At 40.1% G+C, this 15587-nt stretch overlaps 1 protein-coding gene across 2 annotated transcripts in view; it reads left to right on the top strand.

Annotated features, from left to right (window-relative positions):
* Nucleotides 1–15587, top strand: part of ADARB2 (adenosine deaminase RNA specific B2 (inactive)) — a 315813-nt gene that overhangs the window by 239300 nt on the left and 60926 nt on the right. For both annotated transcript variants that reach the window (XM_074899956.1, XM_074899955.1), the window contains one exon: nt 12613–12727. In XM_074899956.1, coding sequence (XP_074756057.1) covers nt 12613–12727 — 115 coding nt within the window. The remainder of the gene's footprint in view (nt 1–12612; nt 12728–15587) is intronic.

Genomic DNA, 15587 nt, shown 5'->3' with positions numbered 1-15587 from the left:
ACCACAGCTGTCAGCTCAAAACGAGTGTAGTGTGTCAACAAGAAATAAAATTGGAGACATGCTGGAAGGCTTTGTGTGTGTGCACCAGGATTCTTTTTTTCTTCCTTTTTTTTCTTTTCTCTTTCCTTTCTTCCTTTTTTTTTTTTTGTTTGTTTGTTTCTCCTCTCTTCTGAGAATTTCCCCACTGTTGCTATCGCTTAATATTTGCCTTGTAGTCGTGCCGAGGGTCTCTGGTCCTGGAGCACACCGATGTTGGGATAAGCTCTGCACAGATGTGGAGCAAGAGTACTGCCAAGTGCAAGGCTACACAATTATAACAGAATTGGGAATAGTCACGAGATGCCTGCAGTATTAGCCACTGACCCCAGTATCACATGGATGGGGGTTAAAATTACAATAGCTGCATGACCTTCATACTGGTTGGAGCTTTTTACTCTCTCTGATTCCATTGGAGGACTCAGAAATGGTACCAAAAGCAGGCAGTTTTCCTCCTGGTGTAGACCAGGTAGACACCCTCTGTGCTCATCACTGAGTGCAGGATCCAGCTGCTATCAGGGCTCTGCCCGGCCGCAAGGCCAGTGCTGGCCATAGCAGATCTCCCATAGCGCTCATCCTCCCTTATTGCCTAGATGCTGTGCAGAGTGGAGAGATGGACAAGACAGTGCTAATCCCATGGTAAACTCGGCTATAAATTAAGAAAAACTTTGACCTCTACCTGTATAAAAGAAGTCACATGCATGGCTTCACCAAAATGTTCCTGTTTTACAGATTGGAAACTGAGGTATGGGGCTGACGGTATGCCTGACATCAGGCTGCAGGGGATGCAGGCACAGGAGCAGAAACTCAATCCAAATCCCTGAGCCTTCACCACCCCTTTCCCTGCCTGTCTGCCAGGCTCATAAATGCTTCTTTGTGCTAATTTGACCATGGCGAAAACATCACGACAAGATGCTGCAGTTTGAAGCCTATATACAGACTCAGGAAGGGTCCTGATCCTGTAGTTGAAATATTTGCAATGCAGGCAAGGGCAACCTAGAGTCATCAGTGAGTGTGTAAATCACTGCTCACCCTGGAGCTGCCTGAACCACTAGCTACCCCATCCGTTACACCTCTAGTTATTTGCAAAGCCTTTCTCCACCCAGGGGGAATTTTCAGTCAGATGCATGTAGAAATTCTCAGATTAATTTGATTTTTGGGGGGAGGTAGGGGGATTTAAGTGAAGGGGTTTTTTGTTTGTGTTTATTTCTCCCCTCCGAGCTGCCTTTCATTGCGCATTTACTAGTTCTGGAAGACAACACCCTGCTGACACTTAGAGAAGCATCAGTGAATAAAGTCTGTTGTACAGGCTGCAAAGCCATCTGGACTTTCTACTGAAAAGGTTGGACATGGTTTTAGGCAAGATTTTATCACATCTGAAAAAAAATCTTCTGCACTCAGTACCTCTTCCAAGGTTGATGTCAGATTTTTTTTTTTTTTTTCTTTTGTTGGTTGCAAAACAAAAAAATTGACAAACAGTTGGAAGGCAGTAAGGATGGAGATATAAATCTCTAGAGGAAGCTTTGTCAAAGGTAGTGGAGTATAAACAAAAAATAAATTAGTTTTGGTGTTATCAGAAACTGGACAGACTTCGAATTGTATAATAGTTTGTCTGGGTTTCCAGACCACCTAGACAATGCTTCTGTGAGGCTAAGCACAGATTCACTTGACAGAAGAGGTGGAAGAAATGGCTAGACACATAATCACAGGAGAAGGGATGAAGAAGGACGAGAAGACAAAGGTGCAATGGCAGACAGCCTTAAAATCCTTCACTTTTTTTCTTTTATCGTTTCAGGGGCTCCAAGCAGCATGTTTACCTTGCTGTCCATATTAGTGAGCTCTTGAGTCCAAGAATTTTGTGCAGCCCTTGTGTCCTACACCTCCTCCAAGTTTTGGCGGGATAGTTTTGTAGACTGAAAAGGGTAGTGAAAGGCTTGTGTGTCAGCTCCTCCCTTGCTGAGGAGGCCCTGTGAGCAGAGCAGGAGAGAGAAACATGCTGAAAATAATTTATTGAAGTGCCCTTTAGGTTATGTGCATCTTAGCAAGTGAGCTAACATCCAGCAATTACCTTAAAAACACAGATTGGTGACACAGTTTTATGTATTCTGAGAGCTGGGTATGAAGCTGATTATTCCTCTTTTCTCTCTGGATTTGCTGTCTGAATTTTGGGAGATTTTTTTCTCCCAAATGGCTGTACACAGCATCCCAGACATGTAATGCCAGACACAGTACAGATCCTTTGAGGTATCCTTCCAGAAGTACAGTGTGCTGATAAAAGAAATACATTCATAATTGTATTATGTGGTTTTTTTTCTGTAAAGGAAAAATTGCACATTATATTTCTTGTCTTTGACCCTGACTTACACAAGCAAAATATTAAAGCTGGTTATCTCTCAATTTAATTATCAATTATATAGGAATAAATATATTTACCTGTCTGACATGAATTTTATAGGCTTTGGTCAATTTGTAGGAAAACTGCTTTGAGATTTTTCTGTAAGTATTTAAATAAATATAATAGTTTTTTATTTAATTACTGGATTTATCCATTTATGCTTTGTCTCTTTCTTCCCAAGAAGCTCTTTTTTTACTGCCCACAGTGACTAAATCATGTAAAGCAACTTTCCTATAATGAGGAAATTTTCTTAGAGATTTTATTTGCCATAAGGAATCTGAGCTGTAAATGAAATCTGTAACATCACACTTACCTGCGGGCAGATCCTTTCCATGCCTCTCACAGGTATGGTCCTAAGGGAAGATCATGCCAGTGCCACTCCATAATCTCCTGGCTTCATGCTCAGTCCTTCCCTGGGCTCTCACTTAAAGACAAGTCTGCTGAGGCAATGGGTTTTGCCCAAGAGTATTGTCACAGGGTTTAAAAAGGCCATTCCCAGCTTCTAGGTTTGGACACATGGTTTGGAGTTTCTTGGCTGGAGATGGAGGGTAGAATGATGGGGAAGTGATATTTGGTTGTTAGAGCACGAGCTAAAGTAATGCTGAATTTTTAGCTTCAGATGCAGGTTGTCAGCAGATACAAAACCGTACTACTCTTTCTTAATTTCAGCAATGTTATGTTAATTATTTGTGCTTGTCAAGTAAGGGACAATAAGTCAGGGAGGGACTCTTTATAGCCCTGGCCCCAGGCACTCACCGGTCCCAAATGTGACTGAGTGGCAGTCGAGATTCAGTTGAACGTGGTTCTCCCTCCAATGAGAACTGTCCTGGCTAATTACACATTTGAGAAGAAGCCCAGAGAATGGTGAGGTAACATGAAATGTAGACTGCCTTACCACCCCTCCCAGACAAGGGAAAGGTTGTCAGCAAGGTTACAGCCGGATTTCGAGAATCATTACAGCAAATGACAGCAAGATCTTTAACAACAAGAAAGGAAAAATTCCAGTGTCTGTATAGTAATTGCCACATAGTGTGTTATAGGCCTTGCTCTGCAGTGATTTGGAAAGTTGAATCGTGCAGTGCCTTGCTGGGATCAGCAGTTCAGAATAGATTAAATTTGTTTTGGACACTGCCTGCACCCTGCTTTATCTAACAAAGCATATGTGTGATGGGGAAGGCTCTTAATAGCGCAGCCCCTTAATGAGAACCATAAACACACAGGCGTAGATTTTCAAAGTGATGCTCAAGGGATTTGAGCAAGCACTGCTCTCTCCCTGCTTTGAGCATTTACCCAAAAGCTGCTAACTGGTTAGGCTCTAGGAAGAGAGTGGATCTCGAACAGCTAAGAGTATTGTATGTGACGAGGGCTTTGCCACAGTTAGTTTCCAAAAGATATTCATTTTAATGCACCTAAGAAAGATAAAGCGAGGAAACAGAAAACTGAAAGGACATTTCTCAGATAAAGCATTGATTTTATTAAAGAGAGACAGCTCATAATATGAATCTAAACTCCAGTTTTTTATAGAGAGCATAAAAGCCTTTTTACAGAGTTAGCCATTTCTAGGCACTGGTGGCTTTATAGAGCTTTTATCTAGTTAAAGAAAACCCATTCATGCTAATTTAATATCTGTAGTGTACAACAGCTTGACACCTGAGGCTTGTCCTAAAGCAGGCACAAGGCTGCAAAGCAACACTATTTCATTGTTTTGAATTATTCAGAACTTGCAGCCAACCTTATGTGTGCCTCTGTAGGAAGAAGGCTTTGGGGTTAAGGATCAGTAAAAGAAAAGAAAAAAGGCAAACAAACAACCCCTCCTTTCTGGTGTTTGTTAGCAGGTGCAGTATTGATTTCAAGAATGATTCTGCAAAATTGGTATGGACATTCTTCATTACTGGAGCGATAAATGCAGAGCTGTACTCAGAAGAAGCAAAGCTGGAAACTTAGCATGGCCTCCTTTAGGGAACAACTGTTCCTGTCGGTGGAAAAGCTTGTTTCCTTTAAATTCATTGAAATGGTGCTTATTGGTAGCATCTTTTTAGAGCAAGATGAATGCAGACAGCAATGAATCAACCTCAAATAGAGGGGCTCATCTGTTAGCATCCTAACATTAACACACTAATGTGAATTTAAAGATTCTAATTAAACCTACATACAAAATGTTTTCCTACTAAATAGAAAACCGTACTTTTTCGAGGAGCAGGGGTATTTGGATCTGACAGCATTTCCTTTTTCAATAGTATGCTTACTTTATGTGTTCTATTTTCTCTCAGTCACTCCAGGGGGTTCTGAAACAAATAAAAAGATACATTATATTAAGTGTGATTGATTCCCTGTAGTCAAGGGATGTATTGAGAAAACAGAACAATTTTTTTCACCGAGCTTGTAGAATAAATTCCTGTTTGATCTTTATACTTCCTACTGTTGCTACAAATTTCTTTTGAGATATTTAACATTGATTAATCTCATTTACAGGATCACACGGTAGTATTCATGTACAAAATCAGAACTTTTTCATTATCACACAACTCACATCATAGCTATCAGTTTCTAAATTTTTCCCTCCCTCCCTCCCCAAATGCCCCAATAAGCTTACTTCCCCCCAATTCAAACTTTATATTTGTGTGAAAAACTTAAACATTTTAACAAAAAATTCTGTGAACATTTGCACAGTACCTCTTTGCCAGTCATGACTGAAAATATCACTGAAGAGATTTAAAACAAAGTTTACTGGGAGACTTTTGTGTTCCCTAGTAAAAAAGTTTTAGATGTAGTGAAAGACTTTCGGCTTGCATTTAGACACTCAATAAACATCATCACAAGCGTAGAAACCTACTTCAGCCTTTAATCATTGGTGTACCATATGCTGGATATGTGAACAATTCATCAAAATCTGATAAAATGTTAGCAGACCTCACATTCATTAGAACAGGGTCGAATCAAAAACCTAAAGAAGTCATTGGGAAACTTCCCAGGCATAAAGGTGCTAAGAATCAACAAAGCTGGATGTTAACTAACCCTCCTATTCCACCTTTGTCTCATCTTCATTTCTCCATGCATGCTGTATCCTCCCAACCCCAGCACAGGAAGTGGCTATCATTTTCGCAAAGCCCTATGTTTACTGGGAAACCCAAAAAAAAAAAAAAAAAAAAGAGTGGGAGAAGGAATTTTCTATTCTGACTCCCATTCTGAACTCTTTTGGGGCATTTTTGTCACTCTTCTATCTGCCACACAGGGACTATCTTCAAAGTCTGCCTCATACAGCAGCCAGCACAGTGCTATTTAGTAAATGATTGCTAATGATATAATCGACGGCTTGGAGGCAAATATGTTTTGTGGGGCCTGGAAAATTAGCAGAGCAATCAGCCTCCAGCCAGGGTAAGGGGAGGAGAGGGAAGTAGCCAGCAAAAAATCACTCTGAGCCCAGGAGCCCATCACAGAGTCCAGACGAGTTGGCCAAGTCAGTCGAGGTCAGCTGAGCCACTGAGGAGCCTTCATGAATGCAGAGCAAATTTGGGACATTTGATGATTACAGAAATAAGGGATTAATTGTGGTTGCTCAGCATCATATGTAGCTAAAACATTTGTAATAGGACTATGAACAGATGGGGGGGGGGTGGTGAAAGCGATTCTTTTGACTGAATCAATAGGAGCAGTTGATCTTCCCCATCAATCTTGATAAGAAAACTGTGAGGATATTCCGTGTCAGAAGCGCGTTATTGGAGTTTTCATTAGAAGCTCAGTGTGGGAACGTTTACCCAGCTGCTGCCTTTGCAGCATGCACCCAATACCCTCTGAGAAGCATGAATGAGAAGACCTCTCTGAACCAGGATGTAGACAGGATATACGAATGCAGTCAGCTGAAATGAAAACATATAGCCAGACAAAATAAAACCACGTCCATCTAAGATAAAACAAAGCCCATATGCACTGACCCTGAGGGATAAGCCAAAACCCGACATAATGATCAATACTGTAGGAGTTATGATCAGAGAGAAATAATTACTGCACATCTCAAGGAAAGAACCACAATGAATTCCCTGGCAGTGCCTTGTTCTTTGAGTAATACTCTGTAAATGCCTGTGCATGCTGAAGGAAGGCTGAGTTATGAGGGGCTGTGGACTGCAGCCTCCAGTCTGGCTGCAGAAGTCCTTGCATGACCCTGCTTGGAGAGTCTCACCACCATCAGTGCCGTTTGCCTCACAGTTACCTTGAGAGGTGGGTAAAAATCATCCCCTTTTATCTCTGGAAAAGTGGGACTCATGGCAAAGCAAGTGTTTTGCACCAAGGCTGCCAGGAAGCATGGCAAGGAATTGACTCAGCCTGCAACCTGCTGCCTGTGACCCACTGCCCTCCTTCCTTCCACAGGTCACTCCTGCCCAGCCACTCCTCTAGGTCCTCGTTCAGTCCTTTCCACTGTGCTGGAGGAGGTCCTGGCGTTAAATTGATACTAGAAGACTGATGGTGGAGGGCAGCCCATGACCCTCAGCTATTTCTCTTCTCAGGGCTGCATCTTGAAGATGATGTAGTACCTGGGAAGAGCCTGACTAATTCATTGGCTTGAGGGTACAATCACTTAGCAATGAATCTCCAACTAGTTACAGCAAACTTATTTACAAGCCTGCGAAAAAGCGTGTTGTGTAGCAATTTGCTATACACCCTGACCAGGAGCAGCACTTCAGGACTGATATTCTCTGTGCTGTGTTTTCCTCCCCTCCTGTTTAGACAGTGAGAGTTCTCCACAGGAAAAAATAAAACTCCTGCTGTCAACGAGTGCGTGTTTCACTCTCGGTAAAAAGAACTAGGTGTGCATCTCCTTTTATCTGTGAAGAGAGTTGTGAACCTAATACAACCTGATCCCCATTCATCGTGTTCAACATTTACCCCCCAAATGTCAGTGATTTTCTGGAAAATAAAGTACTTGAGAGACAGGAGAAACAGAGCCCTTGGTGATATCTGTATAGCAGAATATTTCTTCCCATCCATATGCAAATCTAACCTTTTTGATATTTCAACCCTATAAACCCTAAGACAGGATTTCAATAGAAAATGTTTACTAAAGGCTTTTTCCTTTATAATCTATTGATTTTAATATCCTTACTACTCCTGTTGAATGTCAGTTTTACCCTGAAGACTCCCATTGCAAACTGAACACATTTAATTATTTATACCATTTGAAATATTAGTGCTGAGAAATTACTAAAAGTTTTGGGTTCTGTAATGGTATGATCTAAAGTTTGGTTTTCCTTTGTGAATAACACAAGTAATTTGATATGGTAATCAAGGGCAGATGAATACTCAGACAACACAGCACAGTTTTAATAGTAATGACATCTAGTTTTCATTTTTCCAGCCTCCTTGTATATGTTAAAATATAGCTCATTAAGTACTGAAGTATCTCACATTCTTTTATCACAGTGAACAGTTTAGCATTATGTTTTCTTTCTTCTGCCAGGCTCATGAACAGGTAACTGTTGCTTCCACCAGTGATAGCAGGCATTTAAACAACATGCATGGTTTGAGTGTAACCGAGAGCAGATTTGCCCCTTGGTGTGGGTCTAACAGTCTTGTTTGTCTTACTCATGTCACTCACTGTATTAGCAAGACCAAGCAAAGTTTTGATCTCAAATAAATTGTCTCTCAGGCAAACACTGTTTGTACAAAACAATCTATGTGAGGACCTACAAAAGGTAAGATTTTGATAGCAGGCAAACCAAAGGAGGGATTCGAAAGTAACTCAGCACCTGGAAGGTCAGTTCTTTCCCAGATTCATGTTTCTTTCTCCCATGGCAGAGCTCACCCTGCCTGGCCAGGGCATGGACATGCTTAAATTCCTATCCTTGCAGCTTGAGTCTTATCTGTAACATCTTAGAGTCAGGCATACTTCCATTGGCTTCAGTGGCATTTTGTATCATACCGCAGGTTTCCAAGGGGGTTAAACCCCTAAGCATAAATCCCTCCTAGGTCCAGCACTCAAGTGTCATTTGAACATATATTCTCCCATGTGCCTTGGTAAAATTTATCAGAGTTCTAACTCTCTGTACTTTTTTATTTTCTTCTGCCCTGTTCCTCTGCCCCAAGCTGCCATTTCTCTGCCATTACATGATCAGTGCAATTGCATGCACCTCTTATTAATTGCACTGAATTTCTCTTTCACAAGGAAAGTTTCTACACTTCTTTTTCCCCCATCTTTTGAAATTTTCCTTTTCTGTACTACCAACTTGATAGTTGTTAAGAAGCTGCCAAGACGTATTTGGCTCTTGTATTTACTCCAGATGGAGACGTTTATTTTCATTCATATTTGGCAATAGGAACTGTGGTATCACCAAACACAACTTTTCTCCGAGACTAATTGTTTTGATAGTACAGAATAAGAAAAGAATGGTTCCTTCTGTGTATGGTTTTAAAGTTATTTCTGATAGCAGATAACATAGTCTAGCCTGTATCCTAAAAGTTCAACCAGGCTCATGATATCCATCAATAGTTGGATTTTTCTGGTTTACATGCCATCAGGAATGATCATTTGGATTTGTATCTTTTAGTAGTCTAGGTTTATTGTTTAAAACAAGAAAATCTCTTTAATGAAATCACTGTTCTAATCTGATCAGGGGTAAATATACCAACTATTTATCTCCACCGTATCTGTCCTCTATGCATTAGGTATGTTGGTAGCCAGTTTTAATTTCATAGAAACATTGAGAACCAGTCTACAGGCTCTAAATAGGAAGAAATGCTGTCACCGATTTCATTAAACATGACTGGATCAAGCCAGATAGCTGCTCTGGTGTGTGTTAGAGGGGAAGGCATGTGCCACACTTCTTGTAACATATGGGTAGAGGTCAGGAATCTAATGGCATACCCAGCTCTGCCACCGAGCCAGCTTACAGGACCAGAGTATTCAAGGCCCCAAAATTAATGCTGCATTACATGGACCAGTCCTCAGGGTATCAAATCTCTTACAGGGCTGAGCTGGGCATCTCTTCTTATTTTTCTCCATCTGCAAAAATAGACTGCTCCTTTTCCACCTTTCCATTTTACCTTGGAATATCCATTTGGAAACTTAAGGCAATATGATAGCCTGTAAATGACCTCTCAGATTAGACACAGTTTCTGGTTGTTTTGCCTGAATCCTACATGTATTCATGTATGTGACTCCTTTGTTTCTATTAATTTCACTGGCATCCTTTTAGGCAACAGATTCAAGACAAAAAATATTCGCCTGACTTATTTTAGCTAAGAGGCTTCACATTTAATGGATTTGCTGTTCTTTAATGTCCCAGGTCACTCCTTGAGATCAGCAAATGCTGAATTCCTTATCATCCCTAAATGTTATCTGAAGTCATGTCGTTATTTTGCCTTTAGTGAGCCTCTTTGCTCTCTGGCTTTGGAACCTACTGCCAAATGAAGTAAAGCAAGCTTAGACTGTGGGGATTTCTAAATCCAAAGTTAAAAGTTATTTGTTCTATTTAGCATTTTTTAAATTATTCTTTTAGGAATTGTATGTGCCTCTAAGCTAATTAACTCTTAATGAACGCAAAATGCCCTGGGGTGCAGATTTGGAGGGTATGCTAGAAATTCAGTCACGGGTTGGACTGCAGTACTGCAGAAGATGAAATTTATGATTTGATTCTTTTTTTAAATGATGGTGCACATAGTTTTATTGAGATACTTCTTTCTTTCTTTCTAGTCTAAATAAAGCTGATCAGATTTTCAGTCCACCATATGGGGCCCAGTTATATCAGTCCTGCAAACATACTTCAGTTTTTCGTTATGGATGAAGTCACTCTTCAGCAGGGAAAACAAGTTTAGAAACAAACTTTCATATTATGAAAGACAGGCAGTGTTCCAGTGCTGAGCACTTAACCAGAGCATCAGGAAATCAGAACACCTGGCTGTGCCCAGCTCCTTGCTATTCCCCTGGACCAGTCCTTCACCCTTTTAGTGCCTTCACTCATTCATCTGTAAAGTGACTATAATTGCATTTATATCACAAGGGTGCCTTGATGCTTGACAAATGAGAATTGACCCAAAATTCATCCTTCACAAGCACTGTATGAGCAATACCTTGCTCATATGGTGGTTGTGGACAATTAGATTAGAAGAGGTATGAATGCAGTGAAAGTGAAATTCCATTTAGGAGCTGTCAAACTGTTCTTGATAGTTTTTCTTAGTTTTCATCTAATTCTAGTGTTGAATTTTGCATGCATCTCCCAGGAAGGGTTTATGTGTCTCTGTCCTTCTTTTGCAACAATCCAGCATATTTTATTCCATGCTATATTAAACTGTCTTTTTGGGCAAATGGTTTGTTCCCAGAGCAATACCTTGGAAAGCTGCATTTAGCAAAACAAAGAAAAATTACTGTGTCAAAGAAATCCTATCCTCAGTGTATTAGAGAAAATTGCTGTCACTTACAAGGATTGTACATGGAAAAAATATCTCAGGTTCTATGAAAAGAGGGTTGCCTAATTGTTGTTATGTTTTATATAGTTAGATCTTTTTATATTTGCTATAATAATGTTTAAAAATTAAGATGACTTTCTGAAAAAAACTGTAGAAACATATGGTGTACAGCCTGCAGAGACTCTCAGTGGCAGTAGTATTACTGATAATATTTGTGAATTAGAATCTGCTTTCGTCTGAAAAATAGCTGTGTGTTCTCCCAATTTAAAATAATGTGTTTTCACCAACATGTTTTCATCACCATTAAGAATTTTGGGAGAAAAAGAATGGATATGATCTTCTTAAATACATTTCCTTACTTCTGCATGGCTGTGGATCTTTCAGGGTGAGGGAGGCTGAATAACAGCATATTCCTCCATGTGTGCATGAACCTACTTAAAGAAACCAGTTGAATTCAAGGGGGGCTGTTTTACCAGGACCTCCCCCCGGGTAGCTTAGCCCAGCAACAGGAGAAAAACTGGAATTGCTTGGTCGAGCCACTTTTCCTAACAAAGGCATGATCACTCAGGGCTAACCTAATCTGGTTAGGATGTCTCCTGTCAGCACCCCAGAGTAAATTCCAGCCCCCAGGAACTGCTCCCAGAAGGATTTGTAGGTACAGCTTGGTTTCTCACAAGAAATCATACGGCTCAAAAAAAAAAAAAAAATACCCTTTGAATCTTTCTTTTTTGAATCAGACTTGGAAAGCACTTTAAGAACAACTCATGCTCACTTATCTCTAATGTATGCTCGAAAGGCTGTATGCCAAACAAGGTGTAGAGGTTAAGTAAATGAAAAGACACTAAACATTGCAGAAAGAAAATGATCCAAGTAGTGGTGTTCTCAGGATCACCAGAACTGGTTTAGGTTCACATTTATCCATATGCAGTCTGCAGAATTCACTTTTTAGAACTTTTACCCTGCTTGGCTTCAGTAACTGGCATCCCAAGTCTCTCCCTTGTGACTGTACTCACTCAGACCTGAAGGTTCAGACCACACTGTCTCTAGAGCCCAGTCCATGAGAAAATTTGACAAAGATGACATGCTCAGGAGGAGACCTGGCAGACCAGTCCCTCAGCATTATTGCACACCAGTGAACTCATGCAAGCAACATCTTTAGTAGGTTGTACCAGCAGAGGTTCCTCTTTCTGCCAGTGGCTGCTGAGGTGGAAACAAGACAGGCCATGGGACTCCTCTGACAGCATTAAACATAGCCCAGATTCCTGAGCTGATCATTTTACCTCAGTAGCTGTGAGTCATTAAAAACTCACCTTGAATGCAGAAATAGGTGGTCCTTACCTATAACCCAGGCCTCAGATCAGCTCTCTGGCTTCAGTGGGCTAATGGAAATTTTCAGTGGATTCATGGAAATAAGTGGTTTGGTGGGACACACATCCTCCTCTTCAGCTCACTACAATAAAACGCTTCGAGGACTAACAAGTTTCCTGTGAACTGATCCTGGACCAATGTCTAGGAGATTGTAAAAAAGTCAGCCCTGAAATCTTTTCTCTTTACCACTAATCCTAGTCAAAACAGGTCTCTAGCTTTAATTCAGTTAATTTGGCCAATTCTGAGGGTGATGTGGGTAGTCAAAAGAGAGATACTCCTTTTATCTTTTCTTGGGTAGGTGGTGTCTAATTCTAAAAGGGACCTCTCAGCAGTTGACAGCAGGTGACTAATCTGCAGAAACGCCCAGGTTCCTCAATCAAAGAAGTGAAAAAGTTCTTTCTGACTGTGTCTTTCAGGATTTTGCCGACTCCGTATACCAAATGGTTGCACAGAAGTTCCAGGAGCTGACAGACAATTTCACTTCCATGCATGCACGCCACAAAACTCTTGCAGGCATTGTGATGACCAAAGGTAAGATATCCTCTCCTTTATTTTCCTCTGGCATTTTTCATGACTAAGTAATACATTATTTACCCAGTCCACAGTATTGAAGAATGCCTTTACTCCCACACAGAAAAATAAATAGTAATGCAGAGAAAAGAAGCATTAAATATTTACACCTCAAGTAAGTTTACACAAAAAATATTGGCAACAGAAGGAAAGGTTTGTTCATAAATATGTCCCTACATTGCTTTTTTTTCCAGGACAAAATGCAGACCTGTCTGATTTTGCATTTCCTAATAGATGGGGAGGGTTTAGTTATCAATAAAAAGTTGTATTATTTATTAAGTGCTTTTTTAGATCTAGAAACACCAAGTTCTTGTTGTACAAGGCTACCATAAACCTTGTTTTAGACTGACAACAAAAGCACATCTCAGCCCATTTCCTTTCCAATCAAAAGAAACAAACCCAGAGTTTGCATAATTTTAATTCTGCTCTGCTCTAACCATGGGAAATACTTATCAGCAGGGCCAAAATTTGACATTCGCTCCTGTTAAGACTATACTATACAAAAATCTTCAGCACTTTGATGAAAATGTTGCATAGACAGTCTTTCTTTCATTGTGAGCATACCTTAGTTGGGGCACCTTCAGTATTTATGAGGATGTCAGTGGTGGAGATGCTGCCATAAACTTCATTCTCACTCAGACATGTGGAGCGGTGGATTGAGTTTAGAAATGAGAGGATAAACTCAGAGGGGAAAGGTGTGTATAAATCATCCAGGCTTGTCTTACTCCTTCATTTCAACAGTTACATTATCTAGATTCAGTAGGAACAGTTGTGAATATTGCAAGGCATCAGGATGGAGCCAGGATTATCTGCTGGATCTTTTCCAACCACAGAACCTAAATACAGCTAAGAGTTCTGTGCAGAGTAACTTATTCTCTTCCTTTCTGATGTGAAAAGAGTAAGCAGTCCTGTCCTGAGATTAGTAGAGAAGTTGACGTAAAACTCTTTTTAGATTTCTGGTTGAAACCAAATTGCTCTTATACTCTTAAGCTAAATTTGTTATCATTTTACTTAATTTGCTTTTGTTACTTATTTTTTATATTACTTTAGTATCTGATAATGCATGAGTCTTCCATTTTCTAAGTGCTGCACAGACACAGTGTTGTAGAAACACTGGTTTATATGTCGTATAAACATGGTTTAGAAGTCCACAGGTTACATATTCAGTATGGAGTGGTTGACTTTGGGATGTGAAAGATGCCCACTAGACCCAGCATACCAGCTGTCTTGTCATAGTCAGGTTTCTTGACTGTGGCACTCATCAGATTTAAACAAAGTACTGTAAATTATTTAGAGGAGCTCTTTCTAAACAGAATCACCGGAAGAATGTTTAAATATGCCTTCTATAAGAAGCTAAATTACAGGAGCTGAGAACTGTTACTTTAACCACTTTTTGAGGGGAGGTTGTACCCAGCTCAGTGTCTGTATTCACTTTTCTTACACTCATTGTGTATTTTGCCTGTAAGAAATTCATCTTATTCTACCTTGCCAAGGTACTACTCCTGCATTCTTTAGTCCAGGCGTAGGCCTGCTTTAAAAATGCAGACTCACTGCTATATGACCAAAAAGCTGTTCAAAACTGCACACCATATGGGAAGTCACCTAAAGGAGTCATAACATTCAAAATTGAGTCTGCTGACTGTGCATGCAGTGCTAGGAGAGGGAAGGGGCACATCCATACCCCTGCTAGCCTTGTTGGGCAGTTGGGACTGTCTGTGTCTCTTCTCTAGGGAAGGGGTGAAAGTGTCCTCCCGCTGGGTTTTTTTATGAGTCCCATGCCCTTAGTGGAATTTTACACATTTGTATTTCATAATTCATCTTAGTCAGCATTAAGACAAAGTATAATTTCACTTATGTTCACAAACCATTTCCCTCAGGGCTTCTTTTTTAATTCTGAATTCCCTTTTATGAATTCCTTCAATCTGTCAGCGATCCAATTTGTCAATATCTTACTGGTTTTGTGGAGCCTAGAAAAGAATCTCACATATATGAAGTGAATCACAGAAGATACAAAGCTAGAAACAGCCTTATCTTGCTGCATTTTCAAGGAAGATTTGATCTCTTTCCAGCACAAGAATGTCTGCCAACCATGGCAAGATGAATCATTTTCCATTTATGTCATTATTTCTTTACTAAAGTTGTAGATTTGTGGTCTGTTCCCCACCATCATTCCCAGAGGTAGCAAGGATCTCTACACACCCTGTTCAAAGATGGCATAGACAAGTTTTCCACGCCAATTTCTTGTGGTTTTAACATAGAATTTAGCAGAAGAACCCTTAGATCTCTGCAAACAAAACCAAATCTGCTAATGTCTTGATGCATTCGCTACCATACACACCCATAACAGACAAATATTAATTTGTTTTTACCTTCATTTCAATTTAATGTCATCCTGACTAGAAACAGATTTATCTGTGCTTGTACAATTTTCAGACAAAGCTGGTAAAAAGTACAATGTGATTTTGTGATAACTGCTGTTAAGATAATACAAAATCTCTACAGACGAAACAGAAGTGTGCTAGATTGGTTTTCTTATCCTGAACTCTGACATTTTTTCCTGCCATTTCAGTTTCCCGGGGAAACCAAACAGAGTTACATTTGGGCACTGTAATTGACTTATGCTGTAGCACCCAGGGCAAATTCCGAAGTATGAGAAAGGAAAAAATGTAGAAAATGATGTTATTGACTGACTGTGAATGTTCTGCAGTAATAAATTGCTAGTCAGAAAAACAGGCAGTCCAATGTATTCAGATATGCTTTGCTCTGAATTGTGATGAAAAGTTAAAAACTTGATGCATTTTTGTGAAAGTAAGTTTTCAAA

This window comes from Athene noctua, chromosome 2 (assembly GCF_965140245.1).
Source record: "Athene noctua chromosome 2, bAthNoc1.hap1.1, whole genome shotgun sequence".
In the NCBI taxonomy this organism is placed as follows: domain Eukaryota; kingdom Metazoa; phylum Chordata; class Aves; order Strigiformes; family Strigidae; genus Athene; species Athene noctua.
This window is presented reverse-complemented; position numbering and strand designations above follow the sequence as displayed.